General features: G+C 45.2%; 1 protein-coding gene across 2 annotated transcripts in view; it reads right to left on the minus strand.

Annotated features, from left to right (window-relative positions):
- LOC145359958 (rho guanine nucleotide exchange factor 12-like) overlaps positions 1-12,642 on the minus strand; it is a 156,698-nt gene that overhangs the window by 96,027 nt on the left and 48,029 nt on the right. For both annotated transcript variants that reach the window (XM_080214851.1, XM_080214850.1), the window contains exon 3: positions 7,888-7,985. In XM_080214851.1, coding sequence (XP_080070977.1) covers positions 7,888-7,985 — 98 coding nt within the window. The remainder of the gene's footprint in view (positions 1-7,887; positions 7,986-12,642) is intronic.

Here is a 12,642-nt window from a genome sequence, read left to right on the forward strand (position 1 = left end):
CAAAGACTTCTCATGTCCCCTCCTGGCTCTTCCTAGCTCTCTCTTTAGGTCATAGAACACTACAGCACAAACAGGCCCTTCGGCTCACAAGTTGCACCGATCACATCCATTCCTACCAGGCCATAGAACTATCTGTAACTCCCAATCCCATTAAATCCCATATACTCATCCAGAAGTCTTTTAAAAGACCCCAGTGAGTTCGCCTCTACCACCACCGGCAGCAGCCGATTCCACTCACTCACCACCCTCAGTGAAAAACTTACCCCTAACATCTCCTCTGTACTTGCTTCCCAGCACCTTAAACCTGTATCCTCTCGTAGCGACCATTTCAGGCCTGGGAAATAGCCTCTGAGAATCCACCCTATCTATTCCTCTCAACATTTTATAAACCTCTATCAGGTCGCCTCTCAACCTTCGTCTCTCCAGAGAGAAGAGACCTAGCTCCCTCAACCTATCTTCATAAGGCATAAGAACATCAGAACAAGGAGTAGGAGTAGGCCATCTAGCCCTTCGAGCCTGCCCCGCCATTCAAAAAGATCATGGCTGATCTGAAGTGGATCAGTTCCACTTTCCCACTTTCTCCCCATAACCCTTAATTTCCCTTGTCTACCAAAAACCTATCTACCCGCGTCTTAAATATATTTAGCGAGGCAGCTTCCACCACTTCAACGGGCAGAGAATTCCAGAGATTCACCACCCTTTGAGTGAAGAAGTTCCTCCTCAACTCTGTTCTAAACTGCGCGCCCCCCCCCCCCTTATCTTGAGGCTGTACCCTCTAGTCCTGCTGTCCTTTTTGAGTGGGAAGAATCTCTCTACCTCTACCCTATCCATCCCTTTCATTATCTTATACGTCTCTCTAAGATCCCCCCTCATCCTTCTAAACTCCAACGAGTACAGACCCAGTCTATTTAGTCTCTCTTCATAGTCTAACCCCCTCATCTCCGGTATCAGCCTAGTGAACCTCCTCTGCACTCCCTCCAAGGCCAAAATATCCTTGCACAAGTGCAGCGACCAAAACGGCACACAGTACTCCAACTGCGACCTCACCAGTGCCCTGTACAGTTGCAGCAAGACCTCCCTGCTTTTATATTCTATCCCCACCATCCCATTCGCCTTCTTGATCACCTGCTGCACCTGCAGACTGGGTTTTTGCAACTCATGTGCAAGGACCCCCAGGTCCCTCTGCACCGTAGCATGCTGCAGCTTTTCGCCCTTTAAATAGTAATCCCTCCTACTATTATTCCTGCTAAAGTGGATAACCTCACACTTGCTAACATTGTACTCCATCTGCCAGGTCCTCACCCACTCGCTCAGCCTATCCAGATCCCTCTGCAGACTTTCCACACTCTCCGCACAATTTGCTTTTCCATTCATCTTTGTGTCATCAGCAAATTTCGTCACCCTACACTCAGCCCCCTCCTCCAGATCATCTATGTAAATGGTAAACAGCTCAGGCCCCAGCACCGATCCCTGCGGCACTCCACTAGTCACCAACCGCCAATCAGAATAGCACCCATTGATACCAACTCTCTATCTCCTATAGACAACCAATACTCTATCCACGCTAACACCTTACCCCCAACTCCATGCCCCCTAACCTTCTGTGCGGCACCTTATCAAACGCCTTTCGAAAATCGAGAAACACCACATCCACCAGTTCCCCTCTGTCTACCACACTAGTCACATCCTCATAGAATTCCAATAAATTTGTCAAACACGACTTCCCCTTAGCGAATCCGTGCTGCGTCTGCTCTATCAAACAATTCTTCTCAAGGTGCCTCGCTATTTCTTCTTTGATGACGGATTCAAGCATTTTTCCAACAACAGACGTTAAACTAACCGGCCTATAATTCCCTGCCTTTTGCCTACTCCTTTTTTAAACAGCGACGTAACATTAGCCGTTTTCCAATCTTCTGGCACTTCCCTGGAATCCAGCGAAGTTTGCTAAATAATCACTAAGGCATCCACTATCACCTCTGCCATTTCCTTCAGAACCCTGGGATGCATTCCATCCGGTCCTGGGGACTTGTTCACCATCAGTCCCGCTAGTCAATCAAGCACTACCTCTCTAGTGACAGTAATCGCATTCAGGCCCTCAACTCCTACCATCCTTCTACCTTTAATATCTTGCAAACTATTCGCGTCCTCCTCCGTGAAGTCCGAGGCAAAAAACTTACTTAAGGCCTCAGCCATTTCCTCAACTCCCACCAGTAAATCCCCCCTCTCATCCTCTAAGGGACCAACATTCACTCTAGCCAGCCTCCTCCTCTTTATATATTTGTAAAAACTCTTACTGTCCTTTTTTATATTTAGTGCCTCCCAATCCAGGCAACATCCTTGTAAATCTCCTCTGCACTCTCTCAATAGCTTCCAGATCCTTCCTGTAGTGAGGCGACCAGAACTGCGCACAGTACTCCAAGTGGGGTCTGACAAGGATCTTATAAAGTTGCAGCATTACCACCTGACTCCTAAACTCAATCCTTCGATTAATGAAGGCCAGTACACCATACACCTTCTTAACCACATCCTCCACCTGCGAGGCCGATTTAAGAGTCCTATGGACCCAGACCCCAAGATCCCTCTGTTCCTCAACACTGCTAAGACTCCTACCCTTGATATTGTACTCCTGCATCCCATTGGTCCTGCCAAAATGGACCACTACAAATTTATCCGTGCAAGTGTGACACAAGGTCCTTCCTGGCTAACTTGTAACTCTCAAGCACCCTAACTGAACCTTCACGTCTCACCTTGACATAAGTCTCCTTCTCCCTTTTCACAAGTGATTCAACTTCTTTACTAAACCACGGTTCCCTGGCTCGACCACTACCTCCCTGCATGACAGGTACATACTTATCAAGGACACACAGCAGCTGCTCCTTGAACAAGCTCCACATTTCAATTGTGCCCATCTCCTGCAGTACCCTTCCATATCCTATGCATCCTAAATCTTGCCTAATTGCATCATAATTTCCTTTCCCCCAGCTATAACTCTCGCCCTGTGGAAGATACCAATCCCTTTCCATTGCTAATGTAAACGTAACCGAATTGTGGTCACTATCACCAACGTGTTCACCTACCTCCAAATCTAATCTATCAATGGACAACTACTTTCACCAAAAGCTGTCTATTTACTTAGACAAGTTGATGCTTTCTCACAAGACTAGAGACACATTTCCAATCCCCCTCTGAGATGCTAGGAATTCTCCACAGTGAATGTTACGACTGCACACCGACAGCAGCTCAAACTAACCCCCATTAAATTCAGAGCAAAGCCAAATAATCCACAAAGCTGTAAAAACTCCTGCCCGTCAGGAGACATTACATCAACAATTCAATGTTTATTCAGGGCATGTTGATCTTATTATTTTTAAAATAGCCACATCTCAAATAGTTTGGGAACAGATCAGAGTTCCTGATATTTGTTGTGATGTTTGAAGGAATCAGAACAGAGTAACTGTCAGCAAAGCACATTTGTTCATTTCATCTTCTCAAGGAACTAAACGGAGGAGGAGATACAGCCCTTTATACGACGCTTTCCTCAGCACCTCCTGTTTTATAAGATTAGATCCAATCCATCTACCTCAGCAAGCTACATACAAACTCTGCTCCAAATTATATCCAATTCTAACTTGCAGCTGAATTCCATTTGCCATGTTGCAATGTTGGATGGGGACTCAATAACAAAGTTAATGTCACTGTAAATCTAATCTTTCAGCAGTTATAGGAATAACGTTCAGCATGCCTGCTACACTGACTACACCACCAATACTCCACGCACACAACACCGACAATATCTCATCAATTCCACATCACCCTGGAGTGGATCGTTTTTCTTTGCTAAAGGAAAGGATATTTATGGTGACTCAGTGCGATCCTCCAATGCCCAAATGCCCCAGCTTCTCTTATCTCTACCCACCCAGTCAGACTGGTTGCGGTCTGAGCCCGGGTCTCCAGGAACAGCACAACTGGCTCAGTCAAAGAAGACAGAGGGTAGCAGTGGAAGGGTGTGTTTCTGAATGGAGGGCTGTGACAAGTGATGTTCCTCAGGGATCAGTGCTGGGACCTTTGCTGTTTGTAATATATATAAATGATTTGAAGGAAAATGTAACGGGTTGCGGATGTCACAAAGGTTGGTGGATTTGCAGATAATAATGAGGACCATCAGAGGATACAGCAGGATATAGATCATAGAATCATAGAAATCATAGAAACCCTACAGTGCAGGAAGAGGCCATTTGGCCAATTGAGTCTGCACCAATCACAATCCCACCCAGGCCCTACCCCCATATCCCTACATATTTACCCACTAATCCCTCAAACTTACATATCTCAGAACACTAAGGGGCAATTTTAGCACAGCCAATCAACCTAACCCACACATCTTTGGACTGTGGGAAGAAACCGGAGCACCCGGAGGAAACCTACACAGTCACGAGGAGAATGTGCAAACTCCACAGACAGTGACCCAAGCCGGGAATCAAACCCAGGTCCCTGGAGCTGTGAAGCAGCAGTGCTAACCACCGTGCTACAGTGCTGCCCGGAGACTTGGGCAGAGAGATGGCAGATGGCGTCTAATCCAGACAAATGCAAAGTAATGCATTTTGGAAGGTCTAATACTGGTAGGAAATATACAGTAAATGGCAGAACCTCCTTACGAGTATTGATAGGCAAAGGGATCTGGGTGTACAGGTACACAGGTCACTGAAAGTGGAAATGCAGGTGGAGAAGGTAGTCAAGAAGGCATACGACATACTTGCCTTCATTGGCCAGCCCTTTGAGTTTAAAAATTGGCAAGTCATGTTGCAGCTTTATAGAACCTTAGTGAGGCCGCACTTGGAATATAGTGTTCAATTCTGGTCACCACACTACCAGAAGGATGTGGAGGCTTTGGAGAGGGTACAGAAAAGATTTACCAGGATGTTGCCTGGTGTGGAGGACATTAGCTATGAGGAGAGGTTGGAGAAACTTGGTTTGTTCTCACTGGAGCGACGGAGGTTGAGAGGCGACCTGATAGAAGTCTACAAGATTATGAGAGGCATGGACAGAGTGGATAGTCAGAAACTTTTTCCCAGAGTGGAAGAGTCAATTATTATGGGGCACAGGTTTAAGGTGCGAGGGGCAAGGTTAAAAGGAGATACACGAGGCAGATTTTTTGTTTTACACAGAAGGTAGTGGGTGCCTGGAACTCACTGCCAGGGCAGATAGTGAAAGCGGATGCGGTAGTGACTTTTAAGGGGCGTCTTGACAAATACATGAATAGGATGGGAATAGAGGGATATGGTCCCCGGAAGGGTACAGGGTTTTAGTTAAGTCAGCATGGTCAGTGCAGGCTTGGAGGGCCAAAGAGCCTGTTCCTGTGCTGTAATTTTCATTGTACTAATTTGATTTGTGCACCAGTGGCTGGTTCTTGGAGACTCCCGATGTTCAGGTGTTGTATAGACAGAAACACCCCAGTGTATACAGTGCATATACAACACACTAAAAATGATACAAATCCCTTAACATATGAATGTACCAGCAACAGCAGTAGGCCATTCAGCCCCTCAAGCCTGTTCCACCATTTAATAAGATCATGTCTGATTGTAACCTCAACTCACCTATCTTCGATAACCCCCTTGCTTACGAACAATCTAATCATCTCTGCCTTAAAAATATTCACAGACTCTGCTTCCTCAGCCTTCTCAAAAAAAAGTTCCACAGATTCACAACCCTCAAAAAAAAATTCTCCTCACCTCAGTTTTAAATGAATGACTCCTTATTTTTAAACAGTGACGCCTAGTTCTAGGTTCATCTACAAGAGGAAACATCTTCTCTACATTCACCTGGCAACACCCCTCAGCATCTTATATTTCAATCAACTCACTTCTTACTCTTCTAAAATCTAGTGGATACAAGCCTAGTCCATGCACCCTTTCCTCATAAGATAATCCCGCCCATTCCTGCTTGGTAGGCCAGTAAATGTTCTCTGAGCTGCTTCTAATGCATCTACATCCATCCTTGAGGAAGGAGACCAACACTGTACACAGTACTCCAGATGTGCTCTCACTGGTGTCCTGTACAACCAAAGCATAAACTCCATACTTTCGTATTCAATTCCCCTCACAATAAATGATAACATTCCATTATCTTTCCTAATTGCTTACTGTACTTGCGTACTAATCTTTTGCAATTCATACACTAAGGCACCCAGATCCCTCCGTACCTCTCAGCTCTGCAAACTCTCACCATTCAGACAATAATCTTCTTTACTCTTCCTGCCAAAATGGACAATTTCACATTTGCTGATATTATATTGGGGTGACACAGCAGTTAGCACTGTTGCCTCACAGCGCCAAGGGCCTGGGTTCGATTCCAACCTCGGGTAGCTGTCTGTGTGCAGTTTGCACATTCTCCCCGCGGATTTCCTTCAGGCGCTCCTGTTTCCTCCCACAGTCCAAAGATTTGCAGGTTAAGTGGATCAGCCATGCTAAATTACCCTTAGTGGCGGGGGACCAGCTAGGGTGAATACATGGGGTTCTGAGTATAGGGTCTGGATGGGATTGTGGTCAGTGCAGACTCGATGGGCCAATTGGCCTCCTTCTACACTGTAGGATTCTATGATTCTATACTCCATTTGCCAGGTTTTGCCCACTCACTTAACTTACGTCCTTTTGTAATCTCATTGAGACGTATAAGATGATGAATGGGATGGATAGGATAGAGGTGGAGAGACTCTTCCCGCTTAGAAAGGACAGTAGGACTAGGGGCACAGCCTCAAGATAAAGGGGGGGGGGGGCGGTTTAGAATGGAGTTGAGGAGGAACTTCTTCACTCAAAGGGTGGTGAATCTCTGGAATTCTCTGCCCGTTGAAGTGGTGGAGGCTGCCTCGCTAAATATTTTTAAGACGCGGGTTGATGGGTTTTTGATAAGAGAGGGGATTAAGGGTTATGGGGAGAGGGCAGGAATGTGGAACTGAGCCACGACAGATCAGCCATGATCTTATTGAATGGCGGGGCAGGCTTGAAGGGCCAGATGGCCTACTCCTGCTCCTATTTCTTATGTTCTTATGTTCTTACGTAACCTCCTTACATCTTCACAATTTACTTTCCTGTCTATCTTTGTGTTGTCCACAAATTTAGCAGCCATCCCTTCATTCAAATCATTTCTATAAATTGTAAACAGTTGAGGTCCCAGCACTGATCCCTGTGACACACCACTCATCACATCCTGCCAACTAGGAAAAGTCCCATTAATGCCAAATCTGTTTCTGTTAGAATCATAGAATCCCTACAGTGCAGGAAGCCGTCATTCAGCCCATCAGGTCTGCACCAACTCTCCAAAAGAGCATCTTGCTGAGGCCCATCTTATCTATTCCCATAACCCTGTGCATTTACCATGGCCAATCCCCCTAACCTGCACATCTTTAGGCCATGGGAGGAAATCAGGGCACCCAGAGGAAACCCATGCAGACACAGGGAGAACGCCAGAGTCACCCAAGGCCAGAATTGAACTCGGGTCCCTGGCACTGTGAGGCAGCAGTGCTAACTGTCCCACCATGCTGCCCACTAGCTAGCCAATCTTCTGTTCATGGCAAATATGTGACCAGCTGCACTATGTGCTTGTATTTTCCGAAATAACCTTTGATGAGGCATGCATCAACAATTGACAAAATTTTTTTTAGAGTGAATGTCAAAGCAAAGGAGATTGAAGAAATGGACGGCGCGGGGGGCGGGGACGGCGGGGAGAGTGCATGCGTGTTCAGCCACTCACTGCCGCTCAAAGCCAATGTCAGTGTGAATTACACTGCAGTCTGCTGAGTGCAAGCATTCAGGTAACTTGTAGCCATATTAACAGTAAAATCAACAGCATTATCTCAGGGAATGGGACAGAGTTTAAGTTGTGTCTTACCTGTTGGATCAAACTCATACAGAGGGGATTTCTCAGAATTCTTCTTGTCATGTTTCTTATCAGGTGACAGGTCTTTGTTCAGTATGCTTCCTCCTGGCCTGCAACAGACAAACTCTCATCATGACAATCCAACCACAGCCTAACACTTGCAGACATTATATAGACTGCAACCTTCACCCAGTTCTGCTTCCATTGTATACATCACACACCCTCTATTTGTACAGTAAAGTCAAGTCTGACCTTTAGCCTCCCACCCACCCTCCACACCCCTCAGTTGCCTGAGTGAGCTGTTTATGATTTATCCAACTCAGGCTTAAAATGTACAGAATGACTGAGCACTCACAACACTCTGGAGTAGAGAATTCTAAACGATCACAAACCTTGAGAAGATGTTTCTTCTCATCTCAGTCCTAAATGACTGACCCCTTATCCTGACATCCTCTTCTGAATTCGAGGCTCATAAGCTAGGGGAGCCACTCAGCATGTGGCCCTTTAGGAATTTTAACTATTTATTGAGATCACTTCTCTTTTTTCTAAATTCAGAAAATATAGGCTTATTGTGCACAATCGCCTCATCTCATGAATAGATTTAACAAATTTTAAACTAAGGCACAAGCATCCTTCCTTAGACAAGATCAGAACTGTACAGAATGTTCCAATTACGGTCTCACACAGAACTGTACATGAAAAGCAAGGTTTCCTTACACTTGTCATTTGCAGTAAAGATTAGTATACCATTTGCTTAATTGTTGACCGTACCTGTATGTTAACTGCCTGTGATACTCAGGAACCAGGAAGAGGAGTAGGCCATTCAGCCCGTCGAGCTTGCTCTGCCATTTAATGTGATCATGGCTGATCAGGCACTTCAATTTTACACACACTATCGCCATAACTCTTAACATAACTGTTAATCAGGAATCTGTCAACTCTTACTTTAAACAAACTCAATGACTGAGTTTCCACAGTCCTGAATTCCAAAGATTCACAACCCACTGTGTAAAGAAATTTCTCACCATTTTGGTCCTAAATAGTTTCCTCCTTATTTTGAAATTGTGTCCCCTGGTTCTAGACTCCCCAACCCAAGAAAACATCTTCCCCACATCTGCCCCTTCTATTCCTTTAAATATTCTGTAGGTTTCAATGAGATCATCTCCCATTCTTTGAAACTCTAGACAATACAGGCCCAGTTTGCCCAATCTCTCTTTTTGTAAGACAGTCCCAACATCCCAGGAACAAGACTGTGAGATCTTCATTGCATTGTCTCTGTGAGGTAAGGGGACCGAAATTGTACACTGTATTCCAGACACGGTCTAACCAAGCTTTGAAATAACTTAAGCAAGACTTCTGTGCTCATGTACTCATATCTTCTTGTGATAAAGGCTAACATTCCATTAGCCTTCCTAATTGCTTGCTGCACCTGCATGCTAGCCTTCAATTACTTATGGACATGGACACCCAGAGAACATTTACTGGACTCTGAAAGTGGAAGGACGTTAATAGGATGGTGAAGAAGGCATATGGCACACTCGCCTTTATCAATCGGGTATAGATTACAAAAGCAGGGAGATCATGTTGGAGTTGTAAAGAACTTTGGAGTACTGTGCAGTTCTGGTCGCCACATTATAGGAAAATGTGATTGCACTGGAGGGGGTGCAGAGGAGATTCACCAGGATGCTGCCTGAAATGGAACATTTAATTATAAAGAGAGATTGGATAGAACACAAGAACTAGGAGCAGGAGTAGGCCATCTGGCCCCTCGAGCCTGCTCCACCATTCAATAAGATCATGGCTGATCTTCTTGTGGGCTCAGCTCAACTTACCCACCTGCTCACCATAACCCTTAATTCCTTTACTGTTCAAAAATGTATCTATCCTTGCCTTAAAAACATTCAATGAGGCAGCCTCAACTGCTTCACTGGGCAGGGAATTCCACCGACTCACAACCCTTTGTGCAAAGAAGTTCCTCCTCAACTCAGTCCGAAATCTGCTTCCCCTTATTTTGAGGCCATGCCCCCTAGTTCTAGTTTCACCTGCCAGTGAAAACAACCTCCCTGCTTCTATCTTATCCACTCCCTTCATAATCTTATAGATTTCTGTAAGATCTCCCCTCATTCTTATGAAAGGCTTGGGTTGTTTTTGTTGGAGCACAAAAGAGTGAAAGGCAACCTTACTGAGGTGTACAAGATGAGAGAGATGGATGAAGTGGATAAGGAGCAGCTGTTCCCTTTAGTTCAAGGTGAGGGGCAGGTTTCGGAGCGATGTGAGGATAAACTTCTTTATTCAGAGGGTGGTGATGGTCTGGAACATATTGCCTCACATCCTTTAAAAAGTACCTGAATTAGCACTTGGCACATGATAACATTCAGGGCTAAGACCCAAATGCTGGCAGATGGGACTAAGTCGGAGTTTAGGTGTTTCTAATGTTTCGGTCTGGACTCAATGGGCCGAGGGGCCTCTTCTGCGCTGTACAGTTCTATGATTCTAAGTTTGTCAAACATAATTTTCCATTCATACATCTGTGCTGACTATGACCAATCAGATCATGATTATCCAAGTGTCATTTACCACATCCTTTATAAGAGATTCAAGCATTTTCCCGCCCACTGACGTAAGGTTAACAGGTCTGTATTTCTCTATATTCTCTCTCTCACCCTTCTTAAATAGTGGGATGACATTTGCTACCTTCCAATCTTCAGGAATCTTTTCAGAATCTATTGAATTTTGGAAGATGATCGATACATCCATATCTCTACAGAAATCTCTTTCAACATTCTGGGATGCAGAACATCAGGTCTTGAGCGCTTAGCAACAATCCTATTAATTTCTCAATATGACCTTCTATTTATACTCATTTTCTTCAGCTCCTCATTCTCCCTAGTCCCTTAGATCTCTCAAAAGACAGAAGGATGGTAGGAGACGAGGTACTTAATGCGATTACTGTCACTAGAGGCAGTGCTTGATAGACTAACAGGACTGAAGGTAGACAAGTCCCTGGGACCGGATGGAATGCATCCCAGGGTTCTGAAAGAAATGGCAGAGGTGATAGCAGATGCCTTAGTAATTATTTATCAAAATTCGCTGGACTCTCGGGAGGTGCCGGGAGATTGGAAAACAGCTAATGTTATGCCGCTGTTTAAAAAAGGTAGCAGACAAAAGGCAGGGAATTATAGGCCGGTTAGTTTAACGTCCGTAGTTGGAAAAATGCTAGAATCCGTCATCAAAGAAGAAATAGCGAGGCACATAGAAAAAAATGGTTTGATCAAGCAGACGCAGCACGGATTCGTTAAGGGGAAGTCGTGTTTGACAAATTTATTGGATTTCTATGAGGATGTGACTAGTGCAGTAGACAGAGGGGAACCGGTGGATGCGGTGTTTTTAGATTTCCAAAAGGCGTTTGATAAGGTGCCTCACAAAAGGTTGCTTCAGAAGGTTAGGGTGCATGGAGTTGGGAGTAAGGTGTTAGCGTGGATAGAGGATTGGTTGTCTAATTGGAAGCAGAGAGTTGGTATCAATGGGTGCTAATCTGGTTGGCAATTGGTGACTTAGTGGAGTGCCGCAGGGATCAGTGCTGGAGCCTCAACTGTTTATCATTTATATAGACGATCTGGAGGAGGGGGCTGAGTGTAGGGTTACAAAATTTGCTGATGATACGAAGATGCGTGGAAAAACAAATTGAGTGGAAGGCGCAGAAAGTCTGCAGAGAGATCTGGATAGGCTGAGTGAGTGGACGAGGACCTGGCAGATGGAGTATTATGTTAGCAAGTGTGAGGTTATCCACTTTGGCAGAAATAATAGGAGGGATTATTATTTAAAGGGTGGAAAGCTGCAGCATGCTACGCTGCAGAGGGACCTGGGGGTCCTTGTGCACGAATTGCAAAAACCCAGTCTGCAGGTGATCAAGAAGGCAAATGGAATGTTGGCCTTTATCGCGAGGGGGATAGAATATAGAAGTAGGGAGGTCTTGCCGCAACTGCACAGGGCACTGGTGAGACCACAGCTGGAGTACTGTGTGCAGTTTTGGTTGCCGCATTTGCGAAAGGATATATTGGCCTTGAAGGGAGTGCAGAGAAGGTTCACTAGGCTGATACCGGAGATGAGGGGGTTGGACTATGAAGAGAGACTAAATAGACTGGGTCTGTACTCAGAGTTTAGAAGGCTAAGGGGGGATCCTTTAGAGACGTATAAGATAATAAAGGGGCTAGATAGGGTAGAGGTAGAGAGATTCTTCCTGCTTAGAAAGGATAGCAGAACTAGAGGGCACAGCCTCAAGATAAGAGGGGGGCAGTTTAGATCAGAGTTGAGGAGGAACTTCTTCACTCAAAGGGTGGAGAGTCTCTGGAATTCTCTGCCCATTGAAGTGGTGGAGGCTACCTCGCAAAATATACTTAAGATGCGGGTAGATAGGTTTTTGGTAGGCAAGGGGATTAAGGGTTATGGGGAGAAAGCGGGAAAGTGGAACTGAGCCACTTCAGATCAGCCATGATCTTGTTGAATGGCAGGGCAGGCTCGAAGGGCTAGATGGCCTACTCCTGCTCCTATTTCTTGTGTTCTTATGTAACGTGGATTGTAAATAGTCAAGTCAATCTGAAAATGACCCGCTTATTCCTACTCTTCTTTCTGAGCATTAACTAATCAATCCTCAATCCATCCTTATACATTACCCCAATTTTGTGAACCCTAACTGTGTAATAAGCCGTGACCCCCTTACTGAATACAGGTATATAACACCAACAGGTCCCCACTTATCTATCTCAC

This window comes from Carcharhinus amblyrhynchos, chromosome 29, assembly GCF_965287045.1.
Source record: "Carcharhinus amblyrhynchos chromosome 29, sCarAmb.v2.hapA, whole genome shotgun sequence".
In the NCBI taxonomy this organism is placed as follows: domain Eukaryota; kingdom Metazoa; phylum Chordata; class Chondrichthyes; order Carcharhiniformes; family Carcharhinidae; genus Carcharhinus; species Carcharhinus amblyrhynchos.